General features: G+C 54.1%; 2 protein-coding genes across 2 annotated transcripts; one reads left to right on the plus strand and one right to left on the minus strand.

Moving 5' to 3' along the window:
• Positions 1 to 995: 995 nt before the first annotated feature.
• On the plus strand, positions 996 to 9,017 carry PRPF19 (pre-mRNA processing factor 19). Its single transcript, XM_074996015.1, has 16 exons — positions 996 to 1,176; positions 2,498 to 2,647; positions 3,518 to 3,594; positions 3,803 to 3,944; positions 4,191 to 4,264; positions 4,359 to 4,421; positions 4,625 to 4,666; positions 4,884 to 4,958; positions 5,453 to 5,528; positions 5,772 to 5,881; positions 6,101 to 6,256; positions 6,386 to 6,455; positions 6,930 to 7,015; positions 8,026 to 8,196; positions 8,557 to 8,662; positions 8,850 to 9,017. The coding sequence occupies exons 1-16, from the start codon at positions 1,158 to 1,160 to the stop codon at positions 8,945 to 8,947; spliced, it is 1,515 nt and encodes a 504-aa protein (XP_074852116.1). The 5' UTR covers positions 996 to 1,157; the 3' UTR covers positions 8,948 to 9,017.
• Positions 9,018 to 12,794: 3,777 nt separating this feature from the next.
• On the minus strand, positions 12,795 to 19,957 carry ZP1 (zona pellucida glycoprotein 1). Its single transcript, XM_074998559.1, has 13 exons — positions 19,762 to 19,957; positions 19,029 to 19,150; positions 18,191 to 18,398; positions 17,447 to 17,590; positions 16,494 to 16,678; positions 16,313 to 16,410; positions 15,742 to 15,869; positions 15,453 to 15,642; positions 15,216 to 15,366; positions 14,494 to 14,578; positions 13,889 to 14,014; positions 13,033 to 13,133; positions 12,795 to 12,800 (listed from the first exon to the last, which is right to left on the minus strand). Exons 1-13 carry the CDS (start codon positions 19,955 to 19,957, stop codon positions 12,795 to 12,797), a joined length of 1,740 nt encoding a protein of 579 aa, XP_074854660.1.
• Positions 19,958 to 20,225: the final 268 nt, after the last annotated feature.

A 20,225-nucleotide genomic window follows, 5' to 3' on the forward strand; every position in this document is an offset into this window, starting at 1 on the left:
TTCAGCCAGTGAGTAAGTTGTATTTATTTAGATAGACAGGGCACCAAGCCAGTCAGAAGGAGGGATTCAACACCCAAGTCCCACCCTCTGGACCTCAAGCACTCGCAGCATGTGGAAGTGAGATCAAAGGTCACGGCTGCACCCATCTTCGGCAGTGATCGCATCACACGGCATGGCAGTAGATGGGTGGGAGAGATTGAAAGAACAGCTGGGTGCTGCAAGCCCTCTGACTGGAGAGGAGATTCCCTCTGGGCAGAGGGCAGCACTGAGGCAACAGCAGCAGATGCCATCCAGCTAAGCTCGGCTCTGGACTGCTCCAGCCCTGACGCTGTGCTGCACAGCCCCAGCGTAGCACGCAGCAAGAGGAGGGCAGCCCAGAGCACTGCGGGGCTGGGCCTGCCTAGCAGCTCGTGGGGGGAGGGTAACCCGGACTGTCTGTCAGCTCCTGGGGTGGGGGGGGGTAGCAGAGCTGCCTGGGCCCGTCTGGCTTCGCGGTGGGGGTAACCTAGCCTGTGTGGCAGCCCACGGTGGTGGGGGGTAACCTAGCCAGTGTGGCTGCTCGCGAGGGGCATGGGGGGCCCTCAGGGTGGCCTGGGCCTATCTGGCTGCGCGGAGTGGGGAGACGGGGCGGCGGGGGTGGGGTAACCTAGCCTGTCTGGCAGCTCACGGGGCGCGGGGGGGGCAGGGCGGCCTGAGCCTGCCTGTGTGCGGGGGGCGGGGGAGTTAGGGGGGGAGCTCTGCTCAGCAGCTGGCAAGAGCGCGACAGGAACACGCAGCAAAATTCAAATCCGGCACCAAGCGCCGTGGCCGCTGGGAATTGTAGTCACGGCGGCAGAGGAAGTGCCCGCCCAGTGCATTGTGGGAGGTGTGTTCCGGGAACGAAGAGGTGCCTGCTAGGGGAGGGGGTTCTTGGCGGGGAGCACCTCCCCCCTCCGGAAACGCCCGAGGAGCAGCCGGAAGTTCCCGAGCTGCCCTCCCCTGAGGCATGCCGGGAGGAGTTCCGTTTCCGGCGGGGGCGGGACTGCGGAGTCTCCCGCGCGCGCTGCGGCCCCGCGTGAGCGAGTGGACGCGGCACGGGACCGGTCTCGGTCGGGACATCTCCCGGAAGCGGAGTCTGGGACCCGGAAGGGGAACCGGACCCGTAGGGAGGCTCCGCCATGTCTCTGATCTGCTCGAGTGAGTGACTGGCCGGAGGAGGGGGCAAGGCCCCTCCCGATCCCCCCCTTCCTCCGCGGGGTGTTGTGCGCCCAGCGCCGCATCGAGGAGATCCTCTCCTCTCCCCTCCCCTCCCCTCCCGGCTCCGGGGTCCCCTGAACAGCCTCCGCTGCCGAGCCAGTGACCCGCGGGCGCCAAGTCTGCATCTGCGGCCGCCCCGCGCCCCGGGTGGCTCCGCAGAGAGGAGCCGTGCCTGTTTGGAGAGGTGGACACCCCGTCCCCCAGCTCACTGGGGTGGTGCCGGGCCAGAGGGGAGTTTCATAGCTGCACAGCGGTGGGGCCGGTCCTTTTGCAGCTGGGTGGATTGGAGGTGGCCTTTTGAGGAGGAGAGGTCAAGTGGGACTCAAACCCACAGCCTCTGACATTGTAGTTGGGCACCTTAACCCCTCTGCTGTTCGGTAAAGAAAGTTATCAGTGGGGTAGCTGTGTTAGTCTGTATCCACAAAAACAACAAGAATTCCTGTGGTACCTTCTAGACTAACAGATATTTTGGAACATATCATGGCCAAAGACGTGCTTCCTCAGATGCAATGTCAATAAATAAATACGCATGTGAAAGGGAATCACTGGAGCTGAAATCTGAAAAGCACATTTTAGATGTTTGTGTGGAAGTTTGCAGGCAGTTTCAGTGGTCCTGAACGCCTACCAGTTCTTGTGTGAAATCAGTTCTGAGAGCTTTCCAGGGTAGCACATTTTTCTTATCCACATGAACCATGTCAATTAAACCTCCCAGTGTTTCTCACTTTTCTTCTGTACAAACACTAGTCTGTGTACATCTGACAACTTGTGATACAGAAATCAGACTTGATTTTTGCAGCCTACGCTACAGATTACAAGTATTAGAGGGGTAGCCGTGTTAGTTGCTGCTACAGATTACAAGTAACAGTACAGAAGAATAGCCATGGTGTTTATAGTTAAGTTAGATTCCCTCAGGGGCAGATCAGGCAGTTAATGAGGAGACTTGAGTTGCTGTTTGAAAGGTAAATGTGTAACACTCAAGGATATTATTAGAATGCAGACCTGGGATAAAAGGATAGAACACAGAAATTGAAGTCAATAAAAACAAATTAGGATGTGAAGACAATAGCGCATGTATATTAAAAAATACTAAAGACAACATGGCAAGAGTGCTATACATGTAGCAACTGTAGAAAAGATTGATCCGTGTCTGTTACCTTTGTTTTGGGGCTTCTCTGTCCTCTGTTAAGCAAGGGCTGTGTGCAGGGATTTAGGCTCTGTTGTTTGTCTACTTGTCATACCTGCCATCTCTGTCTCTTTGCAGTTTCAAATGAGGTCCCAGAGCACCCTTGCGTATCTCCAGTCTCTAACCATGTTTATGAGCGAAGGCTGATTGAAAAGTACATCGCAGAAAATGGGACCGACCCAGTAAACAACCAGCCGCTGTCTGAAGAGCAGCTGATTGACATCAAAGGTATCAAGTGGAGGGGAGCACGACTAGAGGGGTGACCTGGCAGAGTCTCATGAGCCCCAGAGAGCTGGGCAGCCCATCACTACCATGACTTGGTCTTCTGACTAACCGTTAGCTCACCAAGCAATTGCCTGGGGGGCCAGGATGGTCTGACCATCCCAGACAGGGTTGGGAAATCCTTATAAAAGTGTGAATCAATATTGAGTTTAACCACCTACATCCAAAATCTTTAACATTTTCCCATAATTCTCTGACCCCTCAGACAAGTCCAAAATTTCCTGAGAAGGCAGGTCCATTTGGTGCCTCACTCTCACCAAGTGCAGCATCTTTCTTCCCCCAAGGAGTCTGACTCTCTTCTGGCTCCTTTTTGCAGATGATTTTTTACCTTGATATGTCTTCAGCCTTCTTGAATGCTGCCTCCTCCTCCTCCTCTCTTGCTGGAGTGAGCTGGGTTTGCCTTGTGTAGGTCCCAAATCCTCTCACTTCCGGCAGCTTCTGAAAGGACTTGTCAAATGGAGTAAGCTATTGGGGGATTTCTGTTCTTCTCCTTCCCCTTGACAGCTCACACTGTCTCAAGAGATGCTTCACAGGGATGTAAGGTCTCCGCTGTACCTGGTATTGGCCACAATCCTTGGCAGTCACCCTGTGATGACTGCCAAGATACACCCTCATCCTCATTGCCTAATGAAACTCTTTCACCGGTGGCTGTTGTAGGTGTAAAGCACAGGATGAAACGAAAGCGCATACGGGTCTGAATGAAGGTGTGGGTGGACGGGTGTGTTTGGGGGTGGTGAAGAAGTAGAGATGCAAGAGACCAGACAGGGAGTCACTCCTCACTGCTGCGGCTAACACACCCATGTGCCTCATTCACAGTTGCCCACCCAATCCGACCCAAGCCACCCTCAGCCACCAGCATCCCAGCCATTCTGAAAGCCCTTCAGGACGAGTGGGTAAGTGTCCCCATGAGGAGATGCTGGGGTGGGCACTGGGGCAGCAGTGAGACCAGGGTTCTCTGAATGGGAGCGGGTGGTGGGCTGCTCACAGAGGTTGGGTGGGAGGACCTATCCACTCTGCTTACCCAGGTGGGCGGAGCTTGCTGAGCTGGTACCGACAGAGCTCAGTGAGCCTGGCAGGCTACCTCACCTCATCCCTCCGCAGGATGCTGTCATGCTGCACAGCTTCACACTCCGCCAGCAGCTGCAGACCACTCGCCAGGAGTTGTCGCACGCTCTGTACCAGCACGACGCTGCCTGCCGTGTCATTGCCCGTCTCACCAAAGAGGTCACCGCTGCCAGAGAAGGTAAATCGCGGATTGGGCGCTGCCTGGGGACAAGGCTGCAGCACCATGGGGACAGGCCGAGGAGATTCTAATTCTAGCACCCTCGGAGTGGGTGGGGAGGGGTGGAGCTTATACCTCTGGAGTAGGCAGGAGTCAGTGCTTAAGGGAAAAGGGAACTGTAACAAAACCTCTGTGCTGCTGCTGCTGCTGTGAGTCTGCAGCTGGCTCCTGTTTCAACTCTCCGAGCTGCTGTTTGTGTCTCTGCAGCCTTGGCGACTCTGAAACCCCAGGCTGGCCTCATCGTCCCCCAGGCTGTGCCATCTTCTCAGCCCAACATCGCGGTGAGTCCCTCCCACATAGCTGTGCCTGTGTGCATCCTTCCTGTACACTGTCTCCTGCAGCTACACTCATGGGCCTCTTCTTTCCCCAATTCAGGGTGCTGGCGAGCCGATGGATCTGGGAGAGCTGGTGGGCATGACCCCCGAGATCATCCAGAAGGTAAGAAGTCCTCTGTACCAGATTCACCCTTCACTCCCTGCAGGAGCGACTCTCCTCATGGGCCAACATTCCTGCTCCTTGTGCAGTCACTCCTTTTCCATCTGCCTCGTGCCTGCGTGGTGCAGGCAGGCACACAGCTGCCCCCATGCCAGTCTTCTCATTGAGCATGTCAGAGGTCCTGAGTTCATTCTCTTGTTTTTCAGCTTCAAGACAAAGCCACGGTGCTGACCACGGAGCGTAAAAAGGTGGGTCTCAGCTCCCCAGAGCCTCTTCCTTCCCTGCAGCGGAGATAGAATCTTGGGGGAAGGGGCTCTCCGTTGGGTGGGGGAGGTAAGACGGGTGGTTTTAGAGGTCTCTGTCTGGGGGAATCTTTCTGGTCCCTGGGGCGGGGATGAGAAGAGAGGGCGTTTGGTGCTTCTGGGAAGGATGGTCATTTCTCTTTGGTTACTCTCTGGGCTGCAGAGAGGCAAGACGGTTCCAGAGGAGCTGGTGAAGCCAGAGGAGCTCAGCAAGTACCGGCAGGTGGCCTCACATGTGGTGAGTTCTTTGCTGCAGGGGGCACAAAAATAACTTGGGGTCTCAGTTTGGTGATGTCAGTGAATGCTCAGTCAGGCCTTCCCACGATGACATGGTTCCTTACCCAGCTACATGGGGCTGTGCTGCTCTTCAGAAGCTGGGCGTGCTTTGTCCTCACCCTGGAGTGGCAGTGGGTGCTCTGCTGCTAGGGAACAGTCACTGTTTTCTTCCTCTTGGTCTGCTGAGGCACTGGAATCTCCTCTCAGCAGGTGGGCTGTTAACCCAGCACCTGAATCCTGAGCCGCCTCCTTCCTGTTTCTCCCCTTGTTGGCCACCAGCACTACTGCTAATAAGTGGAGCTGATTTGCAGGCCTGGCAGGGAGCAGGGGTGGGATAGCAGAATGTGGAGCAGGCCTGGGTGGGAACAGCCCTGAGTGATTAGGGAGTCTGCACCAGCCTCAAGGGGCTCTTCCTGCTCAGCGGTGGTTCCGTCTGATGCCCTCCTTTGTGCACAGGGCCTGCACAGTGCCAGCATCCCGGGGATCCTTGCTCTGGACCTCTGTCCTTCCGATACCAACAAGATCCTCACTGGTAAGGCAGCTGCCACGGCGCTCGCTTCTGTCACGGGGCTGGCAGGGATGGTGGCCTCTGGGATCTGCTGCTGCTGTTTGCTACTGGGCACGGTTATGAGTCAAAAGTCTCCCCACTGGCTGGGTACACCTTCTCTTCTGCCTGCAGGCTGGTGGGGGTGGGGTAGAGGATTGAGAATGCCCCTCAGTTGCAGGGGAGTGGCTGCTGAACTGTGGGCCCCATCCCTCCTTGTTTGTGTTTTAGGCGGGGCAGATAAAAACGTCATCGTCTTCGACAAGAGCTCAGAGCAGATCCTGGCGACTCTGAAAGGGCACGCCAAGAAGGTCACCAGCGTAGTGTTCCATCCGTCCCAGGTAAGGGACAGGGCCAACTCCTCTCTCCCTTATGGGTGAACTGTTCCAGGGGACAGGATTCTGGCCCCACTTCTGTGGTATCTCCAGATTCACATCCTAGTTTGGTCCACATGTTCCTGAACGGCAAGGTGAAGGTTTTCGCCAGTGACAGGCACATTAACCCCTCCCTGCCCATGTTGATGTTCTGACTACCAAGCGTGTTTCTCCCTTCCCAACTAGGAGCTGGTGTTCTCTGCTTCTCCCGATGCCACTATCCGGATCTGGTCGGTCCCAAGTTCCACTTGCGTGCAGGTTGTCCGGGCCCATGAGAGCGCTGTGACAGGGCTGAGTCTGCATGCTACAGGCGACTATCTCCTAAGCTCCTCTGATGACCAGGTGAGACCTGGATCACCCAACCCTGCCCCCATGTTGATGGAGCTCATCTCAGTCAGCAAAGGGGGCAAGCAGAAGGCAGCAAAGGACGGGCAGCTGTGGGATTCACTTGCACCTTGTCCTCTCTTTCAGTACTGGGCTTTCTCTGATATCCAGACGGGCCGTGTGCTAACCAAGGTCACGGATGAAACCTCTGGCTGTGGTAAGGGTTCATTATCGGGGATCCCTGGCTCTTGGGGTCTTTGTGCTCCATTGAATTTTAGCTGGCTGATTTTCTAGAGTATAAGGTGAGAAGCTTCTTAAGAGCATTGGTTTCAGAAGTGGCTCATAGAACGTGATACTATTAAGTTTGGATTGTATGTTCTTCGTGCACGTTAATCCACTGTGCAGCTCAAGAGGTGTCCGCTGTCAAAATCAGAGAAAGAGTAGCTTTCTGTGACACTTGAGTAGGTTCTTTTGAAAGAACAGTGTTAGAAGAATATTTTTTGCTAGTTTTTCTGTATTTGTCCTGGGGAAGAAGCTGCAGGAAGGGCTGTATTGTGTGTCACACAAGGCCTTGGGGAACCGGGTGGTGGAGAAGGCTGAGAGTGGGCCTTCCTTTCTGTTGTGTTCTCCTGTTTCCTAAGTGAGATGCGATCCTGGCTGTCTCCCTGAACCTGTTTGTCTGTCTCCACAGCTCTCACCTGTGCTCAGTTCCACCCAGATGGGCTCATTTTTGGGACGGGGACTATGGACTCTCAAATCAAGATCTGGGACTTGAAGGTAGGGCGTGCCCAACAGCTTCATGTGTGGTGCTGGAGGATGCTAGGATCTCTTACACAGTGGCATGTCCAGTCTCGTGGGCTGTGTCTACACTGCAAAAATAGTTTCAAAGTTACTGACTTGGAAGTACAACTTGGAAGTAACAGACTTTGAAGTTGAGCGTCTCCACACACCCTACTTCGAAGTTAAACTTACTCCAGGAGTGAAATAAGGACTTCGAAGCTGGGCTCCTTTACTTTGAAGTTAACGTCAAAGTAAGGGAAAATGTGTGTAGACTCTACTGGCTACTTCAAAGTAACGCCTAACTTAGAAGTTAACTTCAAAGTTAGTTTCTAGTGTAGACGCACCCATGGCTAGGAGCATGCTCAGATCTCACTCTGGTCCCTGTATGTTTTATAGAGCATGGGGCTGTCAGGCAGGCTAGGGCCTCCTCCCTCGCCCGCTAGGATTTTTGCCTTCATTTAAAGAAAAACATCTCTACCTCTGAGCTTGTAACATCAACCATTCCTCACATCACTGGTGTGCAGGTAATGCAACAGTGGCTGCCTGAGTGGTGGGGGTAAAGTGCCCCATTCTGCCTGATGATGATAGCTCTGAAATGTAATGGTGCTCTACATTAGCATTAACTGCGCTAGCTGAAGCACGCAAGAGAAGAGAAGTGCGATTTTGCTATGGATAGCTTGCCAGCCTCGTTTTGGTGTGCTGAGTAGGTGGAGTTTGAGTGGTGGGCGGAGTATGGATATCACCCATGTCTTCCACTCTGGGTCTTCTCTGATGCTGTGTAGAGTCTTTCTCAGAGGGGACTGTGCCATAGCTGGGTTGCTTCTCTGGGGAGAATCACTCTTTAGGCAGAGTCTGGTTGTATGGGGTGTGGAGAATGCTTCTGTGACTCTCTTCATGGGAAGGCAAGCGCCAGCCTACCTGCAGCCCCTTGTCTTTTCCCAGCTGGCCTAGGCTTGGCCTGGTGCTTGCTTGCTAGCGACTGGCAACCAACTCTCTGTCTGTCTCAGGAACGCACCAACGTGGCCAACTTCCCAGGGCACTCTGGGCCCATCACCAGCATTGCATTCTCTGAGAACGGATACTACCTGGCCACGGCCGCTGATGACTCCTCTGTCAAACTCTGGGATCTGCGCAAGCTCAAAAACTTCAAGACGCTGCAGCTGGACAACAACTTTGAGGTGCATGCGACTCCCCTGCCCCATCAAGCCCCGTTCTTGCTCTGCCAGCTTCATCCTCCCGTCACAATCCGGCAGAGGAGGGTGTGACTTTGGGGGAAACTCTTCTCCCTGTCCTGTTGTGCATCCGCGTCCAAGTAGGCCAACTCCCTGATGTGGGGAGAGGTGTGTGTGAGAGTGTGTAGGAGGGGGTTCCCCTTCTGGAAAGGAGGATTGGGTGGGGGTAGCTGAGTGTGCAGGGCAGGAGGGTTGTCTGCTGAGAAACAAGTGTCTGGTGTATGAGTGGGAGGGGGGTATCTCCTGGGGCGGTGAGCAGAGTGTCCCTCGGCGTTGTGCCCTTGTCCTAGATCTCTGTCTTTGTAGGTGAAGTCCCTCATATTCGACCAGAGTGGTACCTATTTGGCTCTGGGCGGCACGGACGTCCAGATCTACATCTGCAAGCAGTGGACAGAGATCCTCCACTTCACAGGTGAGGTGCTCAGCTGGAAGAAGCCAGCAGGCCAGTGCTGGGGTCATGGAGCAGGCGAGCAAGTGGGTCTCAGGGAGAGACCTGCATGATGTGGGCCTGGGGTGGAGGGGAGGATGATCTGGTAGGATGAGTTGCAAGTGAAGCCTGCAGTGTCTCTCCCCTAACCACCTCCTGTCTCTCCCCACAGAGCACAGTGGCCTGACCACAGGCGTGGCCTTTGGCCACCATGCGAAATTCATCGCTTCCACAGGCATGGACAGGAGCCTGAAATTCTACAGTCTGTAGCCTCTTTTCCCATGATATGGGGAATGGGCTGTGTCCACTGTAGCATTGCAATTACTGGGGGGGGGGGGAGGGAAACAGGGGTGGGGGGTGTCATTGCTTTACTTTGAGGTATCAGGAAGAGGCCACTTTTGTGCACCTCCTTCCCTGAACTCAAAGGCTTTGTTTTTTCCAGTTTTGTGTTTGTCTTTCCAGCTTAGACTTTGTTCTGTGATTGTAACAATCACAATGGAACCAAACCCATCCACTGATGGACAGCTGCCAAGGAGAGGCTGGCCTGGAGGGGGGGTAGGAATGGGAGAGACAAGGGGGATGGGGAAATATGCATTTTTTTTGTAAGCAGCGCTCTAGTTTCATTACAAAAATAAAGAATGGTGAAGTGTGTGGGAATTCTGTGTTCCTCCTGCCTGATGAGCTGCGGGGCAGAACAGGGAGAGGGGGGAAGAACTCCTGGGCCTTGCTCACAGGCAGGACATGCTATCCCCATCCTTCTTGTGGCCAGTGCTGAGGAGCAGTGACAGGAGGAGGTGGGGAACTTGCAGCAGGTCAGCCTGACCCATCAATCTGTGAAATTGATCAGCCCTATCTGAGGTTGGGGTGACAGCAGCAGTTGCACTGAACTTGCTGTGGCTGGTTAGGGACAGGCTCTTGAGATTTTTCATGTACTCACTCCAAGTCATTTAAGAATATGAATCTGCATCAGTTCTCTGCAGAGTGGATTGCACTCCTATGTTTAGTGAGGTCACAGCAGGGGTGGGAGTAGAGCTGAAGCTCAAGTCCTTGTTCTGAAGCCCCAGATCAGGCCCCTTCCCACATCCACAGAAGGGAGTTTTCTTGCACTTTGAACAGAAAAGTTGAACTAGGGCATTTGCATGGTGGGTGAAAGGGATTTGTCAAAGGGAGGCCCTGTCTGAATGGGCCATCAGCCTCAGTTTCTCCAGAAGCATACCTTAGACTTCTCAGATGGTTGCAGGGTTAATGCTTTACAAGAATCCCATATCCTGCAGGCCAGAATTCTCTAGCACAGTCCAGCATCACACTATGCCTTCTGCTAGCTCTGTACAGTATTATGTGCTTCTGTATAGCCAGCTTAGCCTGGAGCTGCCTTCAGCCTTCTCTGGTGCAGGAAAGGCAGCAGGCCACTGCCTCCCTGACCCTCCCTCTCTCAAAGAGGGCCCACAGCAAGCTTTCCCTAGAGACCAGTGTTCCCTGTAAGCTGAGCACGAGGGTGGTTAAGGGAGATTCAGGTGCCACCCAGCTGATTAGCAGAGTGCCAACAGCTGGAAGCATGTTTTACTGGTGGTGGCCCCTGCACAGAAGCTATTAGATCTCAGTCACCTACATCCTGGGCAGCTCTCAACCTGCCCCTTTTCTGAGTGAGTCTGTCCTCAGCCCTGTAAGCATTTGTGTAGCTCAGGGACCCTCTCAAAAGGCAGCTAAGCAGTTCCTAAGCCCCAGATGCCCTGACTTCTCAAAGACTCTGGCTGGAAGGCAACAAAGCTGCTGAGCTAGAACTGCTTAGGCCACAGTGCCTGCTAGCACCTAGCTTAGAGAGCAGGCAGTGACACCCCTGCATAGCAGTCTAGAATGTGACAGTCCCTTGAGCAAAGCAGTACAGGAGGCCAAGTCCCAAAGGTTTGGGATGGTTACCCACTGCTATTGGGCTGACATTACCCTGCAGTCAGGTAAGAGGCATGGTTGATGCAGTAAGGGAAAGGGCTAGAGAGAAGCACCTCAGCATGGAGAGCACTCACCTCTCCCCAGGCAGCCTGGAGCCTCAGAAGGGTTACAGCAAGGGCACCTGGCAGCACTGAGGGAGGTAGCTTATGGAGGGAAGAACATGGTCACACCCTGTAAGGTTTCCAGGGAGCCCTTAACCATGCAAGAGAGCCTTGTGTGGCCAGGCATGCAGGAGGTTTCTTTGCTTTAAGTAGCCAGACAGCTACTTACCCCCAACTTTGAAGTGTGGGCTGCTGCCCTGGCTAGGAAAGGCCAGCTGCATCCCATGGCCTTAGTACCCCTGCTGCAAGCTAGAGAAACTGACCCTGTAGCAGTCCCCCTACTGCAGAGGCCAGAGCAGCACTAAGTCCACCAGGTACTCACAGCCCAGTGAGGTTGGGTGGGGTGGGGGGGGAAGAGTGAACCAGATAAGTAGAGGCTGCAGCTAGGGAGCTTTTGGGTAAAAAAAGCCCTGGACTCCACACTGTGCTACCCTTTGGGCTCTGTCTTGGTTCCCATCTCCCCTGCTCTTTCCAGCCGTCTTCCCCCTTGTCACTGACAGGCACAGGGATGGAAGCAAAGCATGAGCAAGGTGGGCACAGAGAATGGGGAGTTAAAAGCCCCTGCCCTGAGCCCAGCTGGTGCTGGCAGGTGAGAGGTAACTGGCAAACTTCCCTTGAAGCTCTGCTGGCACCGTTCAACCATGACTGCTGTGCCTCTTGCTAGTGTGGTGGTCCCTGCGTCCAGTGGCTACTGCCACTAGGCTGGGAAACAGCCTTAGCACTGGGCAGGCCTAATCTCACCCCCTTCCAGTAGCAAAGTAGTGCTACTCTGTTCTTGGTTTTCCTCAGCCACATCTACCTCCTGGCCCTGTGCCCAGCTGTCCCTTGCAATAGAACTGTCCCTGGGTGGGCCTACAGAAGGCTTGAGTCCATAATCTTCAAGCTGAAGCTATTACAGCAAAGGCTTAAGGCTCCTGCCCCAATAATGAGAAGATGACAGAAGCCCCTCAGTTGGAAGCACGAGCACCACACAGGTTTAGTCCTAAACCCCAGTCACTGGTGCTCACTGCAGTGCTTAATGGTGTGACCCGGTGTGGCCAAAGGTCTCACCCCAGGTCCTGTCTACCTGGAGAGGCCCATGTTGCATGCTGTAGGAGTGACCAGAACAGGGAATCCATATGTAAGCCCTCTCACCCCTGTCCAGCCTCTGATAGGGAGGCTAGGGATGCTATTCCTACCCCCTGATTTTAGTTCTTTTGACTAAAGCCTGACAAGGAGTTCCACAGGCCCATTGGGCCCAGGTGGCTTCCTTTGGTGAGCTCTAGGTCTGATGTGGGAACAAGTAAATAACTCTCCACACCACTCATGATTTTATAGACTATGACATCCCCCTGCCTCCCAGTGTCATTTTGTCCAGGCTGGAAAGGCCCATTCTTTAAAACACAAAGAAGCCATATCTACCCTGCATCTCACCTGATAGCTTTGGGGGGGGGGGGGGGGGGGAGGGGGAGGAGGAGGGGAAGGAGAGAGATGAGTAGGAAAAGCCCCAGATGGTGCAAGAATGTAGTAGGGGTCACTGACAACAGCAGAGCCAATGCTCTGCTGCTGCTTCTCCTGTGGGGGAAGAGGGCAGCAGCATGTAGAGGTAGTACCCCACCCCCGCACCCCACAAACCCACCCAGATCAGCCTACTCCTGCACCCTTGTAGACCCCACATCTGCTCCCCACCAGCTCCCATCCAACACAACACCTCCATTTTTGGTTTCCCCTTGGGCCCCCAGAAGCATTAACCTCAAGAAAGCCTTGAGGTTCAGCCCCACCCCCAACCCCTGGGTCTGGGCATTGATGTCTCAGTTAGGGGCCACATCATTGACAGATTAGTGGGTCAATAGGCCCCTGACCCAGAAGATGTTCCCTTCCCTAGTCTGTGGGGGGCCTGCAGGCTGGATGCCTCCTCTGCTAGCTGCCGAGTATCAAAGCCCAGTCTGACTCAGATTTGGCCTCCCAGGCCCTGTCTTCCAGAGGTTGCCAAGCCTCAGCTGCCTTAGCTCCATGCTCAGTGGATTTGGATTTAAACCCACCCAAGGATAGCTGGAGTCCGACACACCCAGGGAGGGGTAGTTTCCAGCCTAGAACTAGGGAGAAAGACAGACAAAAGATGGCTACGCCAGATGCTCCAGCTGCCCCTGCCCAGTGCAAATCCCATTCAGGGAAGAGGCCCCTGGCAGAGCTCACACAGACAAGCTGCCAGCTCCAGCCTCCCTCTGGACAAAGTCCACCACGCAATGTTTGTGCTGTTCATTCATTTTTAATTTTCCACCTTTGACAGTAAAGTCACTAACCCTGGAGACTTGGGGATCTCATCACCTTGCCCCTTCTCCTGCAGAGCAGAGCCACAACAAGGAGGGAGGTCACAATCAGAGAGACCACAGCTAGAAGCACAGACTGGACCAGACTGGAGCCAGGGCCTGTGGGAGGAGGAGAATGTTAATACGGGGTGTGCACATGCAAGTAGAGGCAGGACTGGGTAATGCCACCCTACTGTTACTACCCATTAACAGGGGTCTGGCCCAAGACAGCATCAGCATTATGTCACCACTCATCTTAAGGTGGGAGACTTCTGTTCTTTGCAGGGTTTCCACTGGAGGGCAGCATTGATACTGCTTACACTACACCCTGCTGCTCCATCTCCCTGGCTTGTCAATGAAGGACTTCAGGGACTCTGCATTGCTTTGAATGATGAGTTATTTCCCCACTCCTTATGGTAAGGGGAATTGTACCCTTTCAATCCCAGGAGCAGAAGAAAACCTGCAGTCACAGCTTATGTATTAAGATGATCACTCAGCTCATACTGTACATACCCAGGGGCCACATGGAGTAGAACCCATATTAGAGGAAGATACCCTTAGTAGCCTGAAGATCTACATTACCTCACTATCCACTTAGAGTCAAGCCCTGGAAGAGGATTTTGCATGTCTGGTAAGGTTAATTGTGCCTCCCATCAGATTGGCATAGACCCCTGTGTTCCTTGCATCTTGCAAGGAGTAAGGGAGTTCAGAGGGAGAAACTCCCCTCCACCTTCCCCCAGTGAGGATAGCTAGTAAGTCTATTTCAGGGAAGCCAATTCTGACAATTGCTGTAGCTAGGATTATATGGGAGATTGTTTCCTAGTGTAGGTTTGGCCTAAGCAAGGCAGTTTGCCATCGCTGGCAGGACAACTCACCTGAGTTCTCAGAGACTTGCTCACCACGAGGCCCAGGACTCTCCTGGAAGATCAGAGGGCCAGGAGAACTCACTAGGTCCTGGGGCTCACCTGTCCCATTGCCAGTATGAGGAAACCGGCGGCCTCCTGAAAGATAGGAAGGAGAGAGGTAGGGAATTCTGCAGAGCACTCCCATGCTAGGTGGAAGGTGCAGTATTTGCCAAGTCCACTGTAGGCTCACCTGCCCAGATAGTGACTTCTGGGCAGAATAGGTGCTTGAGTCAGACATTGGTGGTTGGGATCAGGCAATTTTAAGCCCACGTTAGATGTCTGCTCTAGGGGAACCCAGTAACCCATTACAGTTCTTCCACAGGAAGGGTGCAGTTACCAAGTAGACGTACCATCTAGTCTGGGCACTTGCATCTGGATTGGGAGGCATCTAGCTAGTCATGTAGGTGAATGGGAACTTGGACATCCCGTTAGGAGTCACTGCAGTTAGAGGTTTAAGTGACATGCCCCATGATGTCCTCCAGTATTTGTTTGGAGCAGTGGGGTTGGCTGCTATCAAGCCCACAAGAATGAGACACCTTGCCAGTGGTACACAGTGGAAGCCCTGGGAGACTTACTTCTAGCAGCCCCTGACGAGCAGCTGGGCCTGCAGAGTTCCAGCTGGGAAGGGTGGCAGGCAGAGGCACTACAGAAGAGGAACACCTGAAATCCACAGAAGTGAAAATAGAGGGTTATTGAGTAGCTGAGCCAGCTTCCCTGCACATAGGTAGTATCTGGAGAGGGCATTTGTCAGCCAAGGAGATAGCTGCTGTCAGCCTGGCTTAAAATGGAGAGCTTGTTTAGCTGCAGTAGGGTTGGTCTTCTTTGCTTGACCCCGATATTGGGAAGATGCTTACCCAAAGAGATCTCATCCAGAAAAGGGCAGCAGGTTAGGTGCCTAGTGAAGGTACCAGACATGTATCTTGGTGTAGCAGTGCTATGGAAATTAGCACCCCATCAATAGAAGTGGGTCTTCTCTCCCAACAGGAGGGATCCTGGGCAATGTTATTAGGTAGCTGGAACTAGGACATTAGAAGTCTGAGAGGCAGACACTCCCAGCTAGCCACTGTTCACATGTAGCCTGTATCAGTTTCATTAGAGCAGTTATCATGACAATACTGTGCCAGACCTAAAGGAACCAGTTCTCCCACCTTGATGCTGGTGGAGAAGGGTACAGGACAGGCTTAAGTCACTCCACAAGTGGGAGTGACTTAAGCTGATGTCCCTGCTCTTGGCTAGGGCCTCTCAATGAGCAGATTACAGAGGGGACAGGATCAGAGTAGAATCAAGTCACCCTTACCATTCCATCAAGGGCCATCTGGGAGGTCAAGTCCACAAAGGCAAAGGTGGAAAGGACAAAGCGCTGGTGGTGTGTTGGGAAGGGCAGGTCGGATGAGGCAGGGCCCATGGGCACAAGCTGGGTTCTGTAGTTGTCTCCCAGGAATGGGCACCTGAGGGCAAGAGGGACACTTCAGTTGTGACCAAGCACTGTTCTCTCCTCTACCAATACTCACTAGGATTCTTGCACCTCACTCACCCATCCACCAGGATGGGCCACTGTGGCTGCTCCAGGGGGTTAGTGCTTGGTGTGGCCCAGCACTGGTGCAGGACTAGAGCCAGAGATGGGTCTGTTCTGTGCAGGATGCGAACTTCCACGTAGACAGGATCCCTGAGCACCTTCACCACAGGGTAGTCTGACTCCGAGAGGTAGGATCTGTAGCTCAGGTCTGTGTGGGGGGGAAGAGGACCAGAGGAAAGCAGAGCCGAGATGCCTATGGCCCTTCAGCAGCTGGGATCTCTGCCCTGGGGTAGAAGGGGCTGCCTACCTGTGGCCATACGCAGCTCAAGGTGGAGGGGTCCTGCCTGGGCAACTGGAGCAGGTGTGGGGGGCAGAAAGACCTCAACCTGCACTGGCAGGAAGTCACTGGCATTGAAGATGCAGCGAGCATGGAGGCTGCAAGGAGGAAAATAGGGCACTGATGTTCAAGGAATTCAGAGATTCCACTAATGCTGAATCTGACAGGACCTTATTAGCTTGCAACCAAGGGAGTCAATCTCAGTAATACTGATGGCAGCAGTTTCTATATCCTGTTAGGTAGGTGTAAACAGCACATAATCTTCCCCCTCCCCACCCCACCCAAAAACCAGCAGCTTCTCAAGCTCTGTTCAGAAGGCAGCTGCAATATGTAAGGTGCTTGGGAAGCCTCCTGGCCAGGCAAGGCTGCTGTAGTGGGGAACTGATGGAAACTCAGTTCCCTCACTGGGCAAGATGAGGTCTTCCTGGATCTGGGCAAGTTCATGTAGTTGATGCAACTTACCCCCACATCTGAAGGGGAAAGAGGACACTAGAGTACTCTCCACTGCCTGCCCCACGCTTCAAGGGCGGGTCAAACTTACATGAAGGTGCTGTCCCGGGTGATGGAGCCATCTGGCCCAGTCCGGATGTCTATGCCAGAGATCAGTTGGTTCTCATAGGTCAGTTTGTCCCCAGTGACCTGGCAGAGGAGACAGGAGGTGAGTTGGGGACTAAGACCCTGGGCAGAGCACTTAGCCTGGCTCCCCAGGGGCATGTTCTCACCTGAGCAGTGGTGCCACACTGCATGAGGGGAAAGCGGAAGATCACAAAAGCCTCTGTCTTCTGGATAGGCTCACACCCAGTTTGGGCATAGGCCAGCCGGACACTGTCCAGAATTATGGGGTGGTCAGACATGTCCCTGGAGACCACCAGAATGAAGTGACCATCCATGAGGCACTGAACAGTGACTGCAACATAAGGGAACAGGCCAAGTACATAGGACATTAGGTAACAGATCTAGACCATGAATCCTTGATCCCACCCTGGTTTAATATAGGTATTGTTAAGATACACATTAGTATTTCACATGCCTTGTAGAGCAGCAGCTTGTATTGTCAAGGTACAGCAGAGTTCTGGAAACAGGTTCTGGGCCATGCTAAGCCACAAGTCAGCCCCCTGGAGCTGGAGAACTGTGTTCTTCTGCTGATCAGGTACCAGATGCCTCATGTAGGATTCTCACCCTACAGTCTGTGGATGCCAGGCTATACTCCCTGGCTGCTTTCTCCGAGAAACATCAAGGTCAGAGAAGCAAGACCATGCTCTGGAAAACCCAGTCTGGCATCAGTTGGCACTAACCACAACCCTGAGTAATGGGTACATGGCAGGCATTTCCACTGGAAGAAGTCTTAGAGCATCAGCTGATGGCCAGCCTTGTTGACCACATTAGTCAGGGGTCACCCCTCTCATTGCAGGTTAAGGCTGCCCTTAACACACCACCAAGCTAGAACTCTTCCAACCTGCCACATAAGCCATGGCAAGAAGGTGTAGCTCACTGGTGCTTTACAACGCCATAACTTGAAGTGCTCAGGTGTGAGGGAGGTATCAGGTTCATTCCCAAGTGGGATAATTGCAGCACAGTGAAGTGGGAGCATAGACCTGGCCAGAGAGTGCAGTACCAGGCTTCAAGCCAGAGCCCAGGGCCTTGTGAGCCAACACCATGAGGGCAGGTCTCCTACCTGTGTTGCCATAGTAGCAGGGGGTAATTGGGTCAGTCTCATCATAACAGCAGCCAGCCTGGGAACAAGCAGCATGGCCTTGGGCTTCTGCACAGGGGATCTTCCCAGCCAGCACGCGGCACTGCTCTGGTGTGAGATGGGCACCTAGGCCATGAGGGGGAGGGCAGGAAGATAAAGGGGAATGAAGTTAGGGGTCACAGTAGGTTCTTTCCATAATCCTTTGAGATCAGTTACTTGTGCGTGCCACTGCTCCAGTTGCCAAGCCACCTGCTGCACCCCCACCAATAGCCCTCCATTCCAGATCCCCAGTCATCCCAGGACCCTCACACCACAGCCACCGTTCTCTCCCGCCCCTTACCTACCCACGGGGGAAAGAGCCACACCATTCCCCCCCCCCCCACCCCCAAATGACATCTGGGGGAAGCTGACAAGCAGTGGGCCCAACAGACTGGCTGGGCCCCTTGGCAAGTTGGGAGCCCTCAGCTCTACACCACTGGGTGGGGCAGGGACTAGCTGCCCCCAGGCAGTCCTCAGCACTGCCCAGGGCATGCTGTGCTGAGCACCGGTAGGGCTTTAAAGGCCTAGAGCACCAGCTGCTGCACAGTAGTGGTGGCAGCAGAGAGCTCAGCACCCTTCTGAATTGCCAGACCCCAGTAACCCCCATGCCCACCCCACTGGCGGGCCTAGAGACAAGGAACAGGTCCCATTAAGGAGCTCGTAGGAAGTTACACTGACCAGACCCACCTACGGGCCCCGGGCGCACCAGGCCACGCCGCGGCACCACGGGCCCTGGGCGCACCAGGCCACGCCGCGGCACCACGGGCATGGTCTCCTCTGGGGAGAAGTCATGCTCAGTGGGCTTGGGGCAGATCATGTTCACATCATGGATGGCAGCGATGGTCCCAGTGCTCTGCAGTTCCTCCACTCGGACCCTCAGGTGGCTACGGCCATGCTGCAGTGAAGATGCACCAATTACTCTGTTATGGCACAATCCTGAGTGATTATCTATAGGTGTCACTCAGAGGCACTCCCCTACCCCCACTCCATAGGTAGTCAGTTATATGGAGTATGGGCACCATGGGCCTTGCTCCAATAGAGCATCAGCCTTTGTTTTTCCTACAAGAGCTGTCCCATCTGTAGGATGAGCTAGGACACCTGCCCTACCCTCTACAATCTGGGGGCTTTGTGCTTCAGGAGGATGCAGGGTCCACAGCAGCCTGGGAGGTTAGCAGGTGTCCTGGCACCCACAGCATTAAGTGACACAGCACCAGCCCTCCCCATCTTTCCACCCAAATGCCCACCCTGCCTTCCACCCTCTCCCAAGGGATCCTGGGAGCCAGTGGGACAGAGCATATCAGTTGGCAGGCCTGGCATCTGCAGCTAGATCCTAAACCCTCCTGAACATAAGGCCCACTCCAAAGCATGGCATTTGGGGCAGTTACCCCAGTCCATCCTATTGTCAGGAGCACCCAGAATGTATCCATGCCCACTGTCCCAGGCTGCTGCAATAGCAGGTGTGAATCTGACTGCAGGTTCTGTAGTCGCTCAGGTGCACTGGGGCAAGGTGTGCCAGCCTCCTCACCTTCTTCTGCACATGGCAGCCATTGTAGCCAGCTGAGAAGATCACCGCTCCTTGCTCACCAGATGTGATCCAATGGAGACAAATGGAGCAGTTGGAAACTTCAAAGGGTGTCCCAAACTCATCTGTGGAGAGCCACAGGTAAGGAAGTAGCCATGTTGGCAGCCCCAGTGGTATGGCATCACATCCTTCAGCTGGTTTGATCAGAGCTTTGGCATGGTCACAAGCAGCTCAAAAGGCACACAACTGCTTTCATTTATCAAGCCTGGCTGCCAGCCAAAGCCCTGGATTGCACAGATAAAGAGGCCATTGCACAGATGTGTGGGACAGTGAAGCAGTAGCCCGTGGATGGCACAGGATTCAGGGGTCTGGAGCTCTGAGGACTGAGCAACAGACAAGCTTGGGATACTCCAATGCTCTTTGCTGCTTTTAAGCGCCTAAAGATGGAGCTATGCTGGAGGGAAAGTGTAAAAGAACATGGGGCAGAGGGCAATGAGGCTGTTGTAAAGAGCAATTTTGCTAGCCAGAGGGTCTATTGTAAGGGATTTCTGAACCCAGGGGAGCTCTTCCAGGGAAGGGGAACGGCCAGGCCACCAAGAAGCACTAAAATAGGAAGTCTGGGAAGAGAAAGAGAGTTCTGTCACATAGTGCTGCTCCCCTGACAGCCCCCATAACAGCCTCCAGTACAGCTAGGCCTTCTTTGCTTTCCTAAGCAAGAAACTAGATAACTACTTACCCACAACTTTGAAGCGGACAGTGTGGCCCTGGCTGGGAAAGACCAGCAGCTGCATCCCATAGTCTCCACAGTCATACTCATACCTATGCTGCAAGACAAAGAAACTGACCCTGCGGAAGTCCCCCTGCCCCAGGGTTGGCCCCAGGGCCCAGAGCAGCCCTAAACCCACAAAATACCCCCAGCCCAGCAACCCCATAGCTGAAAAAACTAAAGAAGAAGCCCTGCCCAGCAGCCCCTTCTCATAGCTGGAGAGGTTGTGGGACCAGGCTTTGTAGGATGAGCAGAGGGGCGTGGGCGGGGTGTGAAACAGAGGAGCTGAGAGGCTGCACCTGGGGAGCAGTCAGCTGCTGTGGAGGGGCTGGGTAAAAAGTGCAGAGCTCAGGGTGAGAGGGAAGCAAAATCATTGAACCCTTCAGCCCCAAGACCTCCCTCTCATTGAATCTTTTGGGAATGCTCAGGGTGTG

The sequence above is a fragment of the Carettochelys insculpta genome, chromosome 6 (assembly GCF_033958435.1).
Source record: "Carettochelys insculpta isolate YL-2023 chromosome 6, ASM3395843v1, whole genome shotgun sequence".
NCBI classification, from domain to species: Eukaryota; Metazoa; Chordata; order Testudines; family Carettochelyidae; genus Carettochelys; species Carettochelys insculpta.

Coding starts and splice junctions, on each gene's coding strand:
- PRPF19 (XM_074996015.1), top strand. Junction 2,648..3,517: donor GCAGCTGATTGACATCAAAG/GTATCAAGTGGA, acceptor CCTCATTCACAG/TTGCCCACCCAATCCGACCC. Junction 4,265..4,358: donor CTTCTCAGCCCAACATCGCG/GTGAGTCCCTCC, acceptor TCCCCAATTCAG/GGTGCTGGCGAGCCGATGGA.
- ZP1 (XM_074998559.1), bottom strand. CDS start 19,957: ATGGGGTTGCTGGGCTGGGGGTATTTTGTGGGTTTAGGGCTGCTCTGG. Junction 15,870..16,312: donor ACCCGGGACAGCACCTTCAT/GTAAGTTTGACC, acceptor TCCTCCTTGCAG/CCTCCATGCTCGCTGCATCT. Junction 15,367..15,452: donor TGGCCCATCCTGGTGGATGG/GTGAGTGAGGTG, acceptor TCTTGCCCTCAG/GTGCCCATTCCTGGGAGACA.